This window comes from Rhinoraja longicauda, chromosome 11, assembly GCF_053455715.1.
Source record: "Rhinoraja longicauda isolate Sanriku21f chromosome 11, sRhiLon1.1, whole genome shotgun sequence".
NCBI lineage: Eukaryota > Metazoa > Chordata > Chondrichthyes > Rajiformes > Arhynchobatidae > Rhinoraja > Rhinoraja longicauda.
Window position 1 is genome coordinate 5,782,824 of NC_135963.1, and position 13,504 is coordinate 5,796,327.

Below are 13,504 nucleotides of genomic sequence, written 5' to 3' on the forward strand. Positions count from 1 at the left end.
TCGATGAGCCTTGGGCGCCCAACACCCTGTCTGTCGCCGGTTTGTGGTTTGTCCCCCCCTCGGACCACTGTCGGTAGGTACTCACCACTGCTGACCGGGAGCACCCCACAAGCCTTGCCGTTTCAGAGATGCTCTAACCCCGTCGTCTGGCCATAACAATTTGGCCCTTGTCAAAGTCGCTCAGGTCTTTACTCCTGCCCATTTCTCTTGCATCCAACACATCAACTTCAAGAACTGACTGTTCACTTGCTGCCTAATATATCCCACCCCTTGACAGGTGCCTTTGTAACAAGATAACCAATGTTATTCACTTTGCCTGTCAGTGGTCATAATGTTTTGGCTGATCGATGTATATCCAGCGAAACCCATAACTTGCGTTACTGCTTTTGCTTCCACTGTTTACATGAAATGTAGCCCATAGTCATTCTTGTTGAATGTTAGTTGGATCTGTCAGTGGAAACATAGTTATTCTGTCCTCAGCTCTTTCATATTTGTGCAGTCTGCTGTTGCATAGACGAAAAAAAAGCCTTGATGTCAAAATGGATGTTTCTCAGAAAAGTGCTGTCAGGAGCATGGTATCACAGGCAGAATGGAACACTTCTGTACACATCCATTTTGCCGATTACGCTTTTTTTTTTCCTGTGCCACAGCACTGTACGGATAGTGAATTTAAACCTCAAGAACTGAAAGAAGGACAAGGGAGTCATGACTGTGTTTCCACGAACATCTCCAACAAACATTCGACAAGAAGAATGACTGATCATATTCCATGTAGACAGTGTAAGTAGTATGTCGTTTATGGGATTTTTCAGACACGAGAGGAATAGATGGGGTAATAGATGGGGTAATAGATGGGGTAATAGATGGGGTAATAGATGGGGTAATAGATGGGGTAATAGATCTTGCCCAGAATCGACAACCAGAGGGCAGAGGTTTAAGGTGAGGGAAAAAAGATTTTGCAGGAATCGGAAGGGGTAACTTTCACGTAATACAATACAAAACAATATATCTTTATTGTCATTGTACAGGGGTACATCGAGATTGGGAATGCGCCTCCCATACGATGCAATATTTTAATTAGCTAGTCAGTATTAATTTAAACAACCCAATGAAACAAATTGTAACAGTTTTCAAACAGAATAAAGTGCAAGTAGATCTGTGCCGGTTCACTGTGCAATGTGACCATCCGGCTCAGCAGGACCGGTTCATAGCAGCTATGACCCTGGGGATGAAGCTGTTCCTGAGTCTGGAGGTGCGGGCGTAGAAGGCCTTGTATCGTCTGCCCGATGGTAGAAGTTCGAACAGACTGTTGCAGGAGTGTGAGGAGTCTTTGTGGATGCTGGTGGCTTTTCTGAGGCAACGTGTGTTGCAGTTGCTGGGTGACAATAGACAGCTACTTAAACAAGACTTGTGCTGGGTGCATGGAACGAGCTGCCGGAGGAGGTAGTTGAGGCAGGGACTATCGCAACGTTTAAGAATCAATCAGACGGGTACATGAATAGGACAGGTTTAGAGGGATATGGGCCAAACGCAGGCAAACGGGACTTGTGTAGATGGGACATGTTGGTTGGTGTGGGCAATTTGGGCCGAAGGGCCTGTTTCCAGGCTGTATGAGTTGTCTCCACAAGCATGCTCAGCAATTCAGTAACATGGATGATCCAATCTTGGCCACAGCACCACGTTGTCACCTGCTCCTGATCCCTTTTGGTCGGTCTTGTTTAAGTAGCTGTCTATTGTCACCCTGAAAATTCCACTGCTTTGCCGTTTTCCTCTGGTACTTGAGGTAGGAGGAGATAAATGCTTATTGTGGTAAAGCAGTCTCTTGTGACAGGAGCTGCTTTGCAGTGGAAGTCTTTCACTTGAAGGACAAAGTAATGAATAGCTGAAAACCAAATGGTCGACCACCGGTCCACCACTGATTTTTCAGGCAACTGGTGGTCCGGCATTCCTTTAATTCGGAAAAAATTACGAGAGCGAGCTTGAAGACCCCGCTCTTCCCCCCGGAAGTCCCCCCTGAAAATGTGGTGCTGAGGCTCGGTGATGAGGCCGATCTCAACCTCATCGGGACTTCTGCGGCCGATCGGTGGGGTTGAATTTGCCCCCTGCGGCTGGGGCTCTGGAACTCCGGCCCGGCCAGAGCCGACAGATCCGTTCCCACGGCCGTCATCTGGGGCTGACTGACTTTGCAGGCCGATACCTCGGCCCCTTGTTCAGCCCGGGCAGACCGTTCAGGTCTTGTTCAAGTCCTCTCGGAGTCCGTGACCTCCGTAGATCCGGCAAAATGGACGATCCAGAAAGGCTCTGGAACCAAAGATGCCGGACAATTGGTGGTGGACCCTGTGGTGTGTCGGACAAGGCAAGGTCCCAGTGCGGTATTTGTAATGCAGTGTATTTTGTTAACTGCCTCTCGCTTAACTTGCTCTTTTCTTTTGTATTCTCAAGGTTTCCTTCCCTTGGTGCCCATGAGAGAGTCATGATGGTGATCTTTTAGGAGTTTGCTGTACTATGGCCGCTTTTAGATCCCAGCGCGTCACAAGGTCGTCAGTTGGGTCGAACGGTTTGGACGAGAACTTCTGCGGGCGAACGCTGAGGAACCGGAGCATCGTGCACCCGGACGATTCCTGCCCCCTGCCCCAGTTGAGGTCGCGATCGCCGAAGAAGAAGCAGGAGGCCACGCCGCAGCAGAGGGGCACAAACAGCGGCAAAGCCGCCGAGTGCAAGCAGTTCGGCGCCCGGGAACCGTGGGCCAGCCCGCGCAAGAGGGGGCTGCTGTGCTCGGACAAGGACAACCACGAGAGGAGGCTGCTGGACATTTGCCAGCCGGTGTTGCCCGCCTTCAAGCGGGTGAAGCGATGCTCGCGCTCGGAGCCGGCGGACAGCCTGGAGGACCCGTCGCCGCCCGCTAAGACCGATAAGGCCCCTTTCGAGCGCAAGGGGCCGGCCCCCAACAGCGATGGCGACTCTTCGCAGCTCAAGCGCGCCCGACGCTTTCTTTTACTGGATGATTGTGACAAAAGGGAGATCAAAAAGACGAAGGACTCAGATGGTGGGAGCGAGGACTCGTTGCTGCTGAGGGAGCCATCTTCACACAAAGCTGCCAATGGGATCAATGAGAAAGATGTTGCTGCTGCTGCTGGTGCCGCTGCTGTCTCTTTGGAGCGCAGTGAGTGTGAACCCCTTCATTTGAACCATAAACCAAGACGCGTCGATACGCGTGCGCCCATTTTACCCACAGAAACTGTCAGCGTTTACCCAGGCGGCCACCGTTCCCTGCTGCTGAACGGCAGCAAGATGGCCGCCGCCTCACAGCCCGATGTGCCTTCTCGAGACTCGCCGTGGGAAGACTGCGAGACAGTCGGTGACTGCCACGCCGCGTCGCAGGGCGGCCAGCCGCGGCGGTCCACCGCGCTCCTCGCCGCTGAAACCCCATCGCAAATCAGGGAATCGGAGGAGGAGGTGGACGTGGTGGGGTACGGTTCGTCCCTGTCGAAGGAGCAGTGTTGCAGCGCGGGCGCGGCCCAGCACGCGGGGGTGCCCGACCCGTCCGCCGCGTCCGACTCCCTGTTCGAGTCACAGGAGCACAGGTACGCCCTGAGAACTTCGCCCCGGAGGGCTGCCGTGGGCAAGGGCAGCCCTCAAAAGACGTGCCCGTCCCCCGGGGACAGCGGGCAGGCGGACGATAGGTTCCCCGACCTCGGCGACTGCGAGCTGCCCGCGGGCAGGGAACGCTGTGCGAAGGCGGACGCGGGCGACTCTCGAGCTGGAGGACGGGAGCTGCCTCCAGACGAGGAGGGAGACGGCTGCGGTGGCAATGTACCCGACTCGCCACCACAGCGGGGGCTGCACAGACGGCCCTTGCCCGCAAGCAGGGAGAATGGCAGCCAGCTGTCTAGAGAAGAGGACGAGGACGAGGAGCCTGACGTGTACTACTTTGAATCAGACCATGTGGCACTGAAGCACAACAAAGAGTATGTGTAACCATGGTAACCCTGACATCAGTTTATCTTTTGTTCCCCTATTTAAAAAAGAAAACATTTTAGGCTTTTGCCCCATTCTGCAGCAGCACGGGTTGAATGAAAACCGTCTCGGTTTATCTCTAAGATGGACACAAAGTGCTGGAGTAACCCAGCGGGACAGGCAGCATCTCTGGAAAGAAGGAATGGGTCGTGAAGAAGGGTCTCGAGCCGAAACGCCACCTGTTCCTTCTCTCCAGAGATGCTGTCTGTCCCGCTGAGTTACTCCAGCGTTCTGCGTTTATATCTGCGATGTGAACTAGCATCTGCAGTTCCTTCCTACACAGATGTCCCTTGTACGTGCACTGAGCTGTTGGGAGGACTTCAAATGTTGCTGAAGATAGACACGTAAAGCTGGAGTAACTCAGCGGGTCAGACAGCATCTCTGGGGAAACGTCACCTGTTCCTTTTCTCCAGAGATTGCCGTCCGACCCGCTGAGTTACTCCAGCTTTTTGTGTCTTTACCTTTGGTTTAAACCAGCATCTGCAGATCCCGCCTACACGTGAAATGTTGCTGACTTCTTTCGCACAGCATAGGGCACATCAACACGTTGCTCATCTGCCTGGCTGCATGCTGTGGCTTGGTACGACTGGATAGCAGAGAGCGGGGGCAACGTGACATAGAACATAGAGCCAATGTTCACAGGAGCACTGAGTGCAGCTAAGTATTCAATTGCAAAGATGTGGTGGAGAACGTGCTTTTAAACGGATCCACTGCAGCCACGTTTCCTTGCATTTTATCTTACAGAATGTACTGTGGTGAGACAATAACCTTGACTGAATGTATTTGACCGCCGAAATACACTATGAAACCATTTCCTAGTCTTATTTTGACTCTGTGATTGTGTAGCAAATGCCCTTTGTTACTGGTATATTCTTTGTTTTAAATGTTTAAGATCCCCAGAATAATTAGCATGGACCTCGGTGTTTTGCAGCAGTGCAGTGTTACTTCCTTCATTTGTACATGAGCCAAATTCACTTCCCTCAGCCCTCCTGCAAAGCGTGACATTTTACAGGGAGAATTTCAGCGTTTGCTGGCAATAAGAAGTGTTTCCTTAAGAAAATGGATGAACAAATTCATGGTCATGTATTTGAAGTTCTTGTACCTTTTAAAGCGGGGCATAGAAATCGTTTATAATACGTTTTTTTTAAAAATGCCACCTTGCTAGGGTTGCCTTGCCCTTTGTGTATTCATGGGTTTGTGCTTTGTTTGGCTATTGGCATTAGTGCGAGCTGGTGTCCCTTTACATCCAGACAGCATTGACCTCAAAATCCTGCACATGGAAAGGATTATTCATGACCCAAAAGTACTTCACGGCTTTTGAAATATTTTTGAATTTAAACAATATTATAGTTTGGTAAGTGCAGGAGTTACTTTGCAAGATGTGAATGTGGAGAGGATGTTTCCATTAGTGGGGTAATCTAGCACCAGAGGGCACAGCCTCAAAATAAAAGGATGTACCTTTAGAAAGAGGAGGAGGAGGAGGAGGTTCTTTAGTCAGAGGGTGGTGAATGTTTGGAATTCCAGATAATCAGTTCTTTGACGTTGATGGGGGGATAAATGAAGGGATTAAAAGTACCATTAGCAAATTTGCAGATGATACAAAGCTAGGTGGTAGTGTGAACTGTGAGGAAGATGCTATGAGGTTGCAGGGTGACTTGGACAGGTTGTGTGAGTGGGCGGATGCATGGCAGATGCAGTTTAATGTGGATAAGTGTGAGGTTATCCACTTTGGTGGTAAGAATAGGAAGGCTGAGTGGTGTCAAGTTAGGAAAAGGGGACGTACAACGAGATCTGGGTGTCCTAGTGCATCAGTCACTGAAAGGAAGCATGCAGGTACAGCAGGCAGTGAAGAAAGCCAATGGAATGTTGGCCTTCATAACAAGTGGAGTTGAGTATAGGAGCAAAGAGGTCCTTCTGCAGTTGTACAGGGCCCTAGTGAGACCGCACCTGGAGTACTGTGTGCAGTTTTGGTCTCCAAATTTGAGGAAGGATATTCTTGCTATTGAGGGCGCGCAGCGTAGGTTTTCTAGGTTAATTCCCGGAATGGCGGGACTGTCATATGTTGAAAGACTGGAGCGACTAGGCTTGTATACACTGGAATTTAGAAGGATCAGAGGAGATCTTATCGAAACGTATAAGATTATTAAGGGGTTGGACACGTTAGAGGCAGGAAACATGTTCCCAATGTTGGGGGAGTCCAGAACAAGGGGCCACAGTTTAAGAATAAGGGGTAGGCCATTTAGAACTGAGATGAGGAAAAACTTTTTCAGTCAGAGAGTTGTGAATCTGTGGAATTCTCTGCCTCAGAAGGCAGTGGAGGCCAATTCTCTGAATGCATTCAAGAGAGAGCTAGATAGAGCTCTTGAGGATAGCGGAGTCAGGGGGTATGGGGAGAAGGCAGGAACGGGGTACTGATTGAGAATGATCAGCCATGATCACATTGAATGGCGGTGCTGGCTCGAAGGGCCGAATGGCTTCCTCCTGCACCTATTGTCTATTGTCTATTGTCTAAATGTTGGCTACAATATCAGGAACAACTAGTTTTTGTATCTCAGCGGGACGTGCAACATCTCTGGAGAGAAGGAATGGGTGATGTTTCGGGTCGAGAACCTATCAATCTCTGCTTTAAAAATATCAAATGACTTGGCCTCCACTACCATCTTTGGCAATGAATTTCACAAATTTACCACTTTCTGACTAAAGAAATTCCTCCTCATTTCCTTTCTAAAGGTATGTCCTTTTATTCTGAGGCTGTGCCCTCTGGTCAAGCAACTGAATCATCCTACCACAACTGGAGAGCATTGCTGAATTACTATCTGCCTCATTGGTGACCCTCGGACTATCTATCCTTGATTGGACTTTGATGGCTCTATCTTGCACGAAACATTATTCCCATATCATGTATCTATACAATGTAAATGGCTCGATTGTAATCATTTATTGTCTGCCTGGTGACTGGATAGCACGCAATTAAAGCTTTTCACTGTACCTCGGTACACGTGACAATAAACTAAACTGAACTGGTCCCTGACTCTGGGAAACATCCTTCCTAAATTCCTAATTTCCTCCCTACAGCACATCACTGAATCAGCTACGTGTTCAGAATTGTTCAACAACTTCCATTTTGTTAGTGTGCAGGAAAGAACTGCAGATGCTGGTTTAAACCGAAGATAGACACAAAAAGCTGGAGTAACTCAGCGGGACAGGCAGCATCTCTGGAGAGAAGTTACTCCTGCATTTTGTGTCTATCTTCCATTTTGTCAGTGCCAGACAACAAATAATGTGATTAATGTTTACCATCTCTATCTTCTGGCTTGTAAATCCAGAATTCTACTTTTTTGTCCACTCCTTCAGATAAGAAGAATTCTCCTGGCAAGGGATAAACCTTTTTCCTTGGAACCTTGAACAAATTCCGATCCCCAACTGCAGATTCCTCAACTAAACTATCTGTAGCCATGAGTTGTGCTTCCTGCCTCTCATTGTCTTAATTCCACTTTCCTTTCGAGCCTAAGGGTCTGACTAAACCGAAGATAGACACAAAAAGCTGGTGGAACTCAGCGGGTCGGACAGCTTCTCTGGAGAAAAGGAATCGGTGTCGTTTCATGTCGAGACCCTTCTTCAGAATTCACCTATTCCTTTTCTCCAGAGATGCTGTCTGGCACATATGCACCTCATATTTCGCCTGGGCAGTTTGCAGCCCAGTGGTATGAACGTCGACTTCTCCAACTTTAGATAGTCCCTCTGTCCCTCCCTTCCCCTCCCCCTTCCCAGATCTCCCTCTATCTTCCTGTCTCCACCTATATCCTTCCTTTGTCCCGCCCCCCTGACATCAGTCTGAAGAAGGGTCTCGACCCGAAACGTCACCCATTCCTTCTCTCCCGAGATGCTGCCTGACCTGCTGAGTTACTCCAGCATTTTGTGAATAAATCGATGCTGTCTGACTGCTGTGTTCTCCAGCTTTCTTTCTGTGTCTATCTTCGGTTTAAACTAGTATCTGCAGTTCCTTCGTACACATTTTATCTGACCAAGCTCCAGGTCTCCTTTAGTGATATTCTCTTTGATAGCACTAACAATGGAAAATGCTGGAAACCCTTTACCTTTTAGGTAGCATTTAAGGGAAAGAAAGCTAAGTTAATGCATTGTGATTGTTGACCCTTTCCTCCTTGTGTAGCTTGTTGGCCAGTGTGGTTTGTTATGCCTTGGGACAATTTACCACACTCGGCACCATCCCTACTAGTCCAATCTGCCCGTGTTTGGCCTAAATATCCCTCTAAAGCTTTCCTATCCATGTACCTATCTGAATGTCGTATAAATGTTATTATAGTACCTGCCTCTACTACCTCCCTTGGCAGCTCATTCTAAATCTTAACTTTTCAGGAGAGTGTTAGATTTAGCTCTTCGGGCTAAAGGAATCAAGGGATATGGGGAAAAGGCAGGAACGGGGTGCTGATTTTAGATGATCAGCCATAATCAGGGCGGCACGGTGGCGCAGCGGTAGAGTTGCTGCCTTACAGCGAATGCAGCGCCGGAGACACAGGTTTGATCCTGACTACGGGCGCCGTCTGTACGGAGTTTGTACGTTCTCCCCGTGACCTGCGTGGGTTTTCTCCGAGATCTTCGGTTTCCTCCCACACTCCAAAGACGTACAGGTATGTAGGTTAATTGGCTGGGCAAATGTTTTTTTTTAAATTGTCCCTAGTGTGTGTGTAGGATAGTGTTAATGTGCGGGGATCGCTGGGCGGCGCGGACCCGGTGGCCGGAAGGGCCTGTTTCCGCACTGTATCTCTAAAAAAATAATCTATAGTCATAATGGCTGGCGGTGCTGGCTTGAAGGGCTGAATGGCCTACTCCTGCTCCTATTTTCCTATGCTTTCTTTGTGCTTCTATGCTTCATTCCACATACCCACCACCCTCTAGAAAAAGTTGCCCCTTGAGTTTCCACTCAATCTTTCCCCTCTCACCTTAAACCGATGTCGTCTGATTCTTGATTCCCCTACTCTGGTTAAATGACTCTGCATGTCTACCCGATCTATTTGGGATGTGGTTGGAATCCGGAGCATCTGGATGAAGCCCATGAGGCTACAGGGAGATTCATTCAGTGCATTCACCTTGTCTGTTCCTCTCATGATATTATACGCCTCTATAAGATCACCCCTCCTCCTCCTGTGGTGTATGGTAACTATTTTGGGGATTTTTTTTGTCATCAGTCAGTCATGGAAGCTGCTGGCTGTGATGCCTTTCAGTAAGTAAGGGTAGCATCACCTGTGCCTTACCTTCAGTTCTGGGCACCATGTTATAGGGAAAAAGTTGTCGAGCTGGAATGGGTGCAGAGATGATTTAAGAGGATGTTATCCAGGGCCTGAGCTATAGGGAGAGATTGAGCAGGCTGGGACCCTGTTCCTTGGAGTACAGTGGTAGCCGGCGCCATCTTCTTCGCTGCCGTGTGGTGGGGCAGCAGGGAGAAGGCCGCGGACGCCAATAGAATGAACAAACTCATCGGGAAGACTGGCTCCGTCCTGGGGGCGGAGTTGGATTCGTGGGAAGTGGGTGTTGGAGGGGAGGATGCTCCTCAAACTGCGGAGCATCCTGGACAATAAAGTTCACCCCTTCCCCTGGTCAACCTGAGGAGCACCTTCAGCATCAGACTGGTTCCTCCAAGATGCAGCACAGAACGCCACAGGAGATCCTTCTTCCCTGTGGCTATCAAACTGTACAATCCCTTCCCCCTCTGTCGTGGGGTAGACAGACCCCCGCCCCCCCAATCTTTGCACGTCCCCAATCATTTCCACTCGTCACTTTAATTTCATGTTTCGTGTATCTTGTGTTTAATGACTTGGCAGATCAATTTCCCTCCTGGGATAAATAAAGTTCTATCGTATCGTATTGTATTTAATAGGAACCTGAGGGGTAACTTTTTCTCGCAAAGAGTGGTAGGTGTATGAAACGCTGCCTGAGGAGGTAGTTGAGGCAGGTAGTATCGCAATGTTTAAGTAACCTTTAGACGGGTACATGGTTTAGGACGGGTTTAGAGGGATATGGACCAAACATTGCAAGGCAGGTGGGACTAATGTACATGGGGCATGTTGGCCGGGGTGGGCAGGTTGGGCTGAAGGAGTGTGACTCTATGACTCTCTTTGCCTCGATGCTCATTAAAGAGCAGAGAAAGCAAACTAGCTGCAAGAAAATGGCAGGTTTCCACTTTTGGCTTCAACCTTTGGCCAAAACCCACTCTATCCAGTGACCCAGGCCAGTCGCACCTGTGCAGGAAATATTCTTTAAGGTTTTTTTCATGCTGAAGTGCAGGTGCACCACCGATTATCCAGCGCCCTTGGTTCCAGAGCCTTTCTGGATTATCCGTTGTGCCGGATCAGCCATTGGTCATGGCCCCCGGGCAGAGTCCAAACAGTACCGGAACGGGCCGCCGAGAGACTGAGATACGCGGCCCGTTAACGGTCACGGTGGCGCAGCGGTAGAGTCGCTGCCTTACAGCGAATGCAGCGCCGGAGACACGGGTTCCATCCCGACTGCGGGCGCCGTCTGCAAGGAGTCTGTACGTTCTCCCCGTGACCCGCGTGGGTTTTCTCCGAGATCTTCGGTTTCCTCCCACACTCCAAAGACGTACAGGTTTGTAGGTTAATTGGCTTGGTATAAATGTAGAAAAAATTGTCCCATGTGGGTGTAGGATAGTGTTAATGTGCGGGGATCGCTGGTCGGCGCGGACCCGGTGGGCCGAAAGTGCCTGTTTCCGCGCTGTATCTCTAAGAAACTAAAACTAAATAAAATGGTGTATTAGACACCGGATCTGCCAGCTCTGCCCGTGCAGGAGTTTCAGAGCCCTGGCCGCAGGGGGCAGATTGGACCTGCTGATCGGCCGTGGAAGGCGGCTGTGATCACGGATCTGCCGGGCTGCTGTACCAGAGTCCCGGCCACAGGGGGCAAATTCAACGCAACGATCGGCGCGGAGGTCCCAATGAGGTGGAGACCGGCTGCCTTACCCGGCCTTAGAGCTACATTTCCGGGGGGAATTCAAGTGCACGCTCATGATTTTGTCCAGATTAAAGCAGTTGCCAGAAAAACGGTGGTGGATCTGTATTTAGTTTAGTCTTTTAGTTTAGTTTAGAGACACAGCGTGGAAACAGGCCTTTTCGGCCCACCGGGTCCGCGCCGACCAGCGATCCCCGCACACTAACACTGTCCGACACACACTAGAGACAATTTTTACATTTATACCAAACTAATTAATCTACATACCTGTACGTCTTTGGAGTGTGGAAGGAAACCGAAGATCTCGGAGAAAACCCACACAGGTCACAGAGAGAACGTACAAACTCCGCACAGACAGCACCCGTAGTCGGGATGGAACCCGGGTCTCCGGCGCTGCATTCGCTGTAAGGCAGCAACTCTACCGCTGCTCCCACCATTTTGAGAAACAAAAAATGTTAATTATGTAAAAAATGGTTAGTGTTCCCCGAGTTCTCTGCCTGAAAATGAAGCTCGGAGCTCAAATAGTAATGAATGGTTGACTACAGAGCCAAATGTGGTCAAAGTCTAGGTATGATGTAAACCATAAATTAAGAACTATTGACTTAGACCTATTTTTAAAATCCTATCCTGGCGTGTATATATTGGGATGCTTCCGTTTATGTTTATAAAATGCTCGTTTAGTGGAGCGTTTGTTAGGGCAGCACCGAAGTACAGCTGGTCGAGCTGCTGCCTCACAGCGCCAGAGATCTGGGTTCATTCCTGACCTTGGGTGTCTGTGTGGAGTTTGCCTGTTCTCCTTTATTGCATTGGTTTCCTCTGGTTTTCTCCCACATCCCAGAGACGTGTGGGTTTATGGGCTGGAAGAATCTGAAGAGGGGTCTCGATCCGAAACGTCACCCATTCCTTCTCTCCAGAGACGCTGAGTTACTCCAGCGGTTTGTGACTGCCCTGGGTTTGTAGGGTTATTGGCCTTTATAAAATTGCCCCCTAGAATGCAGGGGGTGGATGTGAAAATGCGATGACATCATGGTTTAGCTGAGTTTATTGTCACCTGTACCGAGGTACAGGGGAAAGCTTTTGTCGCCTGCTAACCAGTCAGCGGAAAGACTTTACATGAATGATTACAATCGAGCCATCCACAGTGTACAACTAAATGATGAAGGGAATAACATTTAGTGCAAGGTAAAGTCTGATTAAAGAAAGTCCGAGGGTCTCCAATGAGGTAGATAGTAGCTCAGGACCCCTCTCTAGTTGTTGATAGGATGGTTCAGTCGCCTGATAAACAGCTGGGAAGAAACTGTCCCTGAAACTTGAACGGGTGATTAATGGTTGATATGGATGTGGGCTGAAGTCCCATGCTGTATCTCTAAACTAAGTTAAAGAATTTAAATGGAACTTGGTTATTGAAAGTAAACTCTTTTCCAGTGACTGCTGAATTCTCAGCCTCAACATTGGCGCCTGTGTTTTTGACTGGTGAGCTTAATTACGTGGTGATTGCTTCCAGGCTGGGTGTTTTTCTTCAATGTACGTTTTACCCGAGCATTTATTGTGCTGTTTTAAATTTGGAGTTGGAGTTATAACACATTGTATTATAAATAGTGGCGTGAGAAAAAGATTAAGGAAATGTAACCTATCTCCTTTGTATCTGTGAAATTCTGCTTCTTTGTTTCCTTATTTGCTGCATTCTTTGGATAAGCTCATCTATGTAGGAATGTGATTTATAGACAATAGACAATAGGTGCAGGAGTAGGCCATTCGTCCCTTCGAGCCAGCACCGCCATTCAATGCGATCATGCCTGATCACTCTCAATCAGTACCCTGTTCCTGCCTTCTCCCCATACCCCCTCACTCCGCTATCCTTAAGAGCTCTATCCAGCTCTCTCTTGAAAGCATCCAACGAACTGGCCTCCACTGCCTTCTGAGGCAGAGAATTCCACACCTTCACCACTCTCTGACTGAAAAAGTTCTTCCTCATCTCCGTTCTAAATGGCCTACCCCTTATTCTTAAACTGTGGCCCCTTGTTCTGGACTCCCCCAACATTGGGAACATGTTTCCTGCCTCTAATGTGTCCAATCCCCTAATTATCTTATATGTTTCAATAAGATCCCCCCTCATCCTTCTAAATTCCAGTGTATACAAGCCTAATTGCTCCAGCCTTTCAACATACGACAGTCCCGCCATTCCGGGAATTAACCTAGTGAACCTACGCTGCACGCCCTCAATAGCAAGAATATCCTTCCTCAAATTTGGAGACCAAAACTGCACACAGTACTCCAGGTGCGGTCTTACCAGGGCCCGGTACAACTGTAGAAGGACTTCTTTGCTCCTATACTCAACTCCTCTTGTTATGAAGGCCAACATTCCATTGGCTTTCTTCACTGCCTGCTGTACCTGCATGCTTCCTTTCAGTGATTGATGCACTAGGACACCCAGATCTCGTTGAACATCCCCTCTTCCTAACTTGACACCATTCAGATAATAATCTGCCTTTCTATTCTTATT

General features: G+C 48.8%; 1 protein-coding gene across 2 annotated transcripts in view; it reads left to right on the top strand.

Moving 5' to 3' along the window:
* The window catches only part of zzz3 (zinc finger, ZZ-type containing 3), a 138,437-nt gene that overhangs the window by 63,458 nt on the left and 61,475 nt on the right, over positions 1 to 13,504 (top strand). For both annotated transcript variants that reach the window (XM_078408164.1, XM_078408165.1), the window contains exon 2: positions 2,443 to 3,968. In XM_078408164.1, the coding sequence (XP_078264290.1) occupies positions 2,506 to 3,968 (1,463 nt within the window). In that variant the 5' untranslated portion in view covers positions 2,443 to 2,505. The remainder of the gene's footprint in view (positions 1 to 2,442; positions 3,969 to 13,504) is intronic.